The sequence below is a fragment of the Ursus maritimus genome (genome assembly GCF_017311325.1).
Source record: "Ursus maritimus isolate PB19 chromosome X unlocalized genomic scaffold, ASM1731132v1 scaffold_X1, whole genome shotgun sequence".
Taxonomy (NCBI): domain Eukaryota; kingdom Metazoa; phylum Chordata; class Mammalia; order Carnivora; family Ursidae; genus Ursus; species Ursus maritimus.
In genome coordinates, this window is record NW_024423319.1 from 5,300,310 (window position 1) to 5,307,427 (window position 7,118).

The 7,118-nt window shown below is 39.4% G+C and overlaps 1 protein-coding gene across 1 annotated transcript; it reads right to left on the reverse strand.

Annotated features, from left to right (window-relative positions):
• Positions 1–5,891: 5,891 nt before the first annotated feature.
• Positions 5,892–6,851, reverse strand: LOC103672966 (olfactory receptor 1020-like). Its single transcript, XM_008701676.1, has one exon. It carries the CDS (start codon positions 6,849–6,851, stop codon positions 5,892–5,894), a length of 960 nt encoding a protein of 319 aa, XP_008699898.1.
• Between the last annotated feature and the right edge of the window lie 267 nt (positions 6,852–7,118).

Here is a 7,118-nt window from a genome sequence, read left to right on the forward strand (position 1 = left end):
TCACATTGCTTGGCATAAAAAATTTTATAGCATACTCTTATTATTTTAAAAAATATGAATATTTGTTTAGTAATGCTCCCATTTTCATTGCTAATAAAGGTTATCCAGGTCTTGATTCTTTTTTCACTTAATCTTATCAGAGTATTGCCTATTTATTAAGCTTTTTAAAAAATTAGGTTTTGGTTTTATTAAGCATTTTTAATTTTTGTTTCCTATTTTATTAATTTTTCTTTTGATATTTATTTCTTTTCTTGTACTTTCTTCTGGTTTAGTTCATGGTTCTTTTCTAACTTCTTGAATTGAATTCTTTTTTAAAAAAAAAAGATTTTATTTATTTATTCGACAGAGATAGAGACAGCCAGCGAGAGAGGGAACACAAGCAGGGGGAGTGGGAGAGGAAGAAGCAGGCTCATAGCGGAGGAGCCTGATGTAGGGCTCGATCCCATAATGCCAGGATCACGCCCTGAGCTGAAGGCAGGCGCTTAACTGCTGTGCCACCCAGGCGCCCTTTGAATTGAATTCTTAATATATTAGTATTCAGTAATTTTGTTTCATGTTGCACACAATATGTCACATCAGTCGAAATATCACATCAGGTACACTCTACAATTTGGTATGTCATTCAGTAATAATTATGTGCAATTAATTTTTTCTTTATTCCATTTAGAAGAATTTGTGTCCAAATACATGGAGTTTTTTTAAAAATAATACTGTAATAAACATAGAGATGCATATATCTTTTCAAATTGGTATTTTCATTTTCTTTGGGTAAGTATCCCCCAATAGCAAAATTATTGGATCATATGGCAAGATGACCAATGCACAAGGATTCCTTTTTCTGTACATCCACTTTTTGAGTATTTTTTTAGCTTCCATTTTATTGCATCTTTATGAGAATGTTATTAATATGATTAGCTTATTGGAATTTATTGAGACTTCCTTTGATACTTGTGTTCTAGTTTTGTAAATGTGATTGAAAATAACGTATACCCTATGATAATTGTCTTTCTCTGCTTGACTTTCTCTCATCTATGGAACATAACAACTAGGAAGATCGGTAGGAGAAGAAAGGAATAAAGGGAGGGGGTAATCAGAAGGGGGAATGAAGCATGAGAGACTATGGACAATGAGAAACAAACTGAGGGCTTCAGAGGGGCGGGGGTGGGGGAATGGGATAGGCTGGTGATGGGTATTAAGGAGGGCACATATTGCATGGTGCACTGGGTGTTATATGCAACTAATGAATCATCGAACTTTACATCAAAAACCGGGGATGTACTGTATGGTGACTAACATAATATAATTTAAAAATATTATTATATAAAAAAAGAAAATAACATATACCCTATATTTTGGGGCCCAAGATTAGGTATGTATTGTGTATATGTATTAACTCAAGCTTCATAATTTTGTTAATATTATATTTTCTTATATATCTGCTTTATCAGTTTCTGAGAGGGTGTGTTAAAATTTCTTCTCTATTAGTAAAGATTTGTCAAATTTCTTCTTTTGTCAAATTGCTTCATCTTTCAGAGCCTCATTTTCTTCATCTGTAAAACGAAATGAGAAGTTGTGGGTAAAACAACAGATACCGGGACTGTAGGCACTCAATCAGCCAAAGGTGCTCTTCCTTGGTCATTATTACTATTATACATATTATTAGTAAATCCACGCCCTGCCCTCAAGATGGCTTAGTTTTGGATGGAGAGGCACATCAGCCAAAATAAAGCCCAAGCAAGATATACTACATCAAGTTAACTAGGTCATATTACCTAGGCAGGACCAGTGGTAATTAGGGGTCATCCAATTCACCAAGAAAAACAGTTGCTTCTAGAGTGAGCATGTCTTAGGAACTTTCTGCAAGTCATCTAAGGTTTGGAGGTAGAGTGAGCAATGACAGAACAAGGCAGGGGCCAGACCTCAGAATCCTTGCTTTAGCTAAGTGGGGCTCTAGGGCCCTGGAGCCTCATGAAGTTGAAGAACACATGGCTACTGGTAAAATATTTTAAAATTCTAGACACTACCAAGGGACATTTTCTTAAAATATGTTTTCAGAGGTTTTGGCACTTTTCCTATGAGAAATTGTATTTTCTGAAGTATCAGAGCAAGAGACTGTTGGAAAAGCTCTCTTTCTCCTTCTTGGGTCTAGTTTCAGGAAAGAGTCCAAAGAAGAAACCAGATGATATGGTGACCCTCCATTCCCAACTGTACACTTTCTGAAAGAATAAGATGGCAAGATATTTCAGGATATTTTCTTTCTTGCTTGCTTGCTTTAATCCCTTTCTTCCCTCCTTCTCTCTCTCCCTCCCTCACTCCCTTCCTTCCTGCCTGCCTGAGTTCCTTATTTTTCTTTCCGTTGTGCCTCAGATATGTTATGTGAGAACTCAATCTAAACAAAATGTGTTGCTATTCACTCAGTTCAGTGTTCATCACACAGTGTCTTGATGTCATAGTGCTCATGACAAATCAAGTATTTAAAGAAAGTGAAATGACCACCCTGATGCAAACTGGTAAAGTAGTTAAACACAGAGGCTCTAGATTCAGTCTTGAGTTTGAAATTCTGACTCTATCCCATATTGGCTGTGTATGTGTGACTGAGCACATCACCATTTCTCTGATACTCCTTTTCCTCATGTAAAAAATCAGGATAAAATTAGGTTGTTGAACCCATAGAATGTGCAACACTAAGAGTGAACCTTCATGTAAACTATGGCTTTTGGATTATGATGTGTCGATGTATGTTCTACAATTGTAACAAATGTACCACTCTTCAAGTGGATGTTGGTAATGTAGAAAGTGTATGTAGGGCAGAGAGAATATGGGAACTTTCTGTACCTTCTCCCTCAGTTTTGCCGTGAACAGAAAACTCCAAAAACAAAGTCTTAATTAAAAAATTTTTCAAATCAGGTTTTTGTGATGACTAAATGAGATAATCTGAGGATCTAGCATTTGGTAGGCCCACAAGAAATGCTATCTCCCTACTTCTTTCTTAAAATCACATCTAGTTAACTCTGCCCTGCTTTAAGCTCTACACAAACCGTCTTCAATTCCACATCAACTAGGTACTACAAGCCCCTATTTGTTCATTTAATGTATGCTTATTTTTCATGGCTCACTATTACTGGGAAAGACAAATATAGATGTGACTCATTACCTCAAGGGATTTTAATTTAGTTAGGAATACAACACACATACACATACATCAGATCAATAGAAAACAATGGATTTGCAAATGAGTTATAATGCTGGGGGCAGAGGCATAGGAAAAGATCAAACTAGAAATAAATATTGGAGAAGAGGTAGAATATTGATAAAGGAAAGGGGATGGATTACTGAAACATCTCTGGACTTTTTGGAGGATTCAAAAGTAGACATATATGCCCATGGAAAAGTCCAAAGACGCAGTACACACGAATCCATTATTCTTCCCATAAACAACATTTATTGAATGCCAACTTGGTCCCAGGTACTAGGTTACATAGTTCTGAGATACCTCAGTTTTCCCCGCCAAGGCATACAATCTTATAGAGGAGGCAACAAATGGTGGTAAGAAAAGGGAAATGGAATAAGGCAGTATATGAGTATAGGATGATTGCATGCTGCAACCATTGGTCCTAAAATTCCAAGGAATGAGTAAATACTTTTGATTAAAAATATGAGGAGGAGGATTCTTCACTGATGAAAAGTAAGGGAGTTGTAAATGAGGAAAGTTGTAAGTGCAAAGGGGAGGATACGACATGCAAGGAAGGGAAGAGGAGCTGTAAAAGATAAGGTCTGAGAGGTAAGTTTCTAACTGTGGTAGCCTTGTAAGTTAAGGGATTTGGACTTTATTCTCAGGACAATTAAGAGCTACTGAAGAATTTAAAGTAGAACAGTTGATGTGGTCAGATTTCTGTTTAGAATATTCATAAGCCGGCAGTGTGGAGAATAAATCACTCAGGGACAAGCCTGGAGACAATAAGACCAGTTAGGAGGATACTGCAATTGTCCAGGCAAATGATAAAATAAAGAAAAGCTTGCTCTAGGACAGAGGAATTCCCAATCTGGTGTCACCCTGCAAAATCCTCCTCTATATCTGGGTGCCTTTAGATTTGAAGTGACTTCACTAGGTTACACTTGCTTAGATCTTGCCCAAACTAACTCGAACATAAGTTTTCAGTCAGGAAATAATCCCTTGATGACCCCTTGTGACCAAGGACTCAAAATTTGTTAGTTGTCTAGCCAATTTGAGGAATGTGAACTGTAGATAGAGAACAGAATAAAGTTTTATAGAGGTCTTAGCCTCCATAAAACATGACTTTTGCCACAACTCTAAGCAACCATATGCTCAAAGCCATCTTGGGTCAAATTAGGGAAATCAAAGCTCTGTTTGAAACTTACCCACCTATGATGGCAAGGGATTGATTAGATATTAGTAAGACCTTCAGAGAAGGTATGTAAGTCCTACCCAACCATCTCTCCATTTCCTTAATATCTTTTGTGTTTACCCAACTATCTCCCCATTTCATCAATATCTTTTGCTTCTAACTTTGCCCATTCTGCCAAACCAGCCCTCTAGGCATCTAGATTCTTCTGTCTTAGTCTTTGATTCCTAGTTTCCCTCATTCCCTTCTTTACTCAGCCATTCCTACCACTTCTCACTCTGTATAGACTTTATTCAAACTACACACCTCTTTCTAGATGCTTTCTTACAAACACAACCCAACCTGCTTCTGTTGACTTGAGTCCCAACCTCACAACTTATATTTCTTGGTGCTTGTTGATAGGCATCCTAGTAATCCAGGAGGTGATATAGCAAGAACACAAGCTCTTTGGACAAGCAGGCCTGATTCAAGTCCTGTATTCAAAATTCATTAGCCGTGTGACCTTGAGTGGTTTACTTAAGCGTTTTTAATTACACCATTCTTATCCATAAAGTGGGAGCAACAATTTTACCTACAATATAGAGTTCTTGGGAGGATTATGAAATAACTGATTTAGCATTTACCACATAGGAAAAAAACTCAATAAAGTTCAATTTAAATAAAAAGTCATAATTTGGTTCCTTTTTGGGTGGGATGTTCTGTCTTCCCTAAATGAGTTGTAAGCTGCCAAAAGATAAATAGTCACAGCTTTCTTCCTTGTGATTTGTCTCCACCCCGCATCTGGTATAGGGCTCTGTATGTAATAGGCATTCAATTAATTTAGTGACCTGATTAGACACGATCCAAAGCCAGAAGTAGAAAATTGACTATGGGAAAGGAAATAGGTCTTAGGGGGCTGAATCTATTACAAATTTTAGGGACCAGATTTACCAGAAAGGGAAAAAATTTGGAAACCCTTGACTCAGGATAAAGAGAGAGGGTAGCATCTTGGGGCGCCTGGGTGGCTCAGGAAGTTAAGCATCTGACTCTTGGTTTGACTCAGGTCATGATCTCATGGGTCTCATGGATTGTGAGATCAAGCCCAAAGTCAGGCTCTAGCGCAGCAGAGAGTCTGCTTGAAGATTTTCTCCCTCTGCCCCTCTCTCTACTTGCCCACATGCATGCTCTCTCTATCAAATAAATAAATAAATCTTTAAAAGAGAGAGAGAGAGGGTGGCATCTTGCCTTATAGTGAAACAGTGTAATGTAATAGAAAGGGAGTTTCAGAGTCAGACGGTGCTGACTTGAATTTCAAATTCCTCTGCATACAAGCTATGTGAACTTGGGCAAATAGCCAAAGCTCTCAGGGTCTCAGGTTCCTCGTCTATAAAATGAAGATAATAATACTTGACTTCCAGAGTTATGAAGAGGATTCAAGGCATAATCTATTTAAAAATCCTAGAATAATGCCTGAGACATGGTGAATGGCCAAATATATGTCACCTCTCTCTCCTTCTCTTTACTACCCTTTCTTTACTGCATTTGACATCATGGAAATCTGGGTGTGGGGAGGGAGAATTGTGAGGCCTTCTTGAGAACATCCCCAAATGTTTCCTTCACATCTTTATTCCTCAGACTGTAGATCATGGGGTTAAGCACGGGAATGACCACTGTGTAGAATACAGAGACCAGCCTGTCTCTGCCCAGTAAGTACTCAGAGGATGGGCGCAAGTAAATGAACACCGTGGTTCCATAGTACAGGCTGACAGCAGTCAGGTGGGAAGCACAAGTGGAGAATGTCTTGTGTTTTCCCTGGGCTGAGGGGATTCTGATGATAGCCAAGAAGACACATGCATAGGAGACCAGGACGATTATCAGGGACACAGACACATTAAAACCACCACATGCAAAGAGGAGAAGTTGGAGGATCTGCGTGTCAGAGCAAGAGAGTTTTAAAAGGGGAGGGATATCACAGAAATAGTGAGTGATGACATGGGATTTACAGAAGGTCAGATAAAAGGTTGTGCTCGTGAGGAGCACCATGTTCATCAGGCCCACTGCATAGCTGGCAGCCACTAGCTGCAAACAAAACCTTGGGGACATGATGATATGGTAGAGCAGAGGGTTGCAGATGGCCACATAGCGGTCATAGGCCATGGAAGCCAGGAGGAAGAACTCAGTGACAGCAAAGATCACAAAGCAGCTTGTCTGTACCACACAACCAGAGAAGGAGATTGTTTGGCAACCAGAGAAAAGTCCCATCAACATTTTTGGAACAGTGACTGAAGAATAACAGAAGTCAATAAAAGATAGGTTGCTGAGGAAGAAATACATCGGAGTGTGGAGTCTAGGGCTGACCACAATGAGGGCAAGGAGGCCCAGGTTTCCCACCGATGTGATTGCATAGATCAGGGAGAAGAGGGCAAAGAATACAGGCTGAAACTGAGGATCATCACTGAGGCCCACGAGGAAGAATTCACTCAACTTGCTGCCGTTGCCTGCACCCATTGTGCCACTACAGGTCTGCAAAGGGAACATGCATGACAATAGCGAAACATGTATGGCTCAAGGCCTTAAACAGAGACCAGCAGGGTCTGGCCCTGGCTACCTAGGACACCCTACTGGGTGTGTCAACTATGGCTTCACTCTGGCTTACTCATCTCTTGCCATCCTCCAGCCTATTGGATATAAGGTTTAAAGGCATGAGGATGAAATCTGGAGCCAGAAGAATGGGTCTGAATCTCAACCTTGCCACTTATTGTCTCTGTGATCTTG

What these genes read in the sequence shown, in the direction of transcription:
- LOC103672966 (XM_008701676.1), bottom strand. Translation starts at nt 6,851, where the DNA reads ATGGGTGCAGGCAACGGCAGCAAGTTGAGTGAATTCTTCCTCGTGGGC.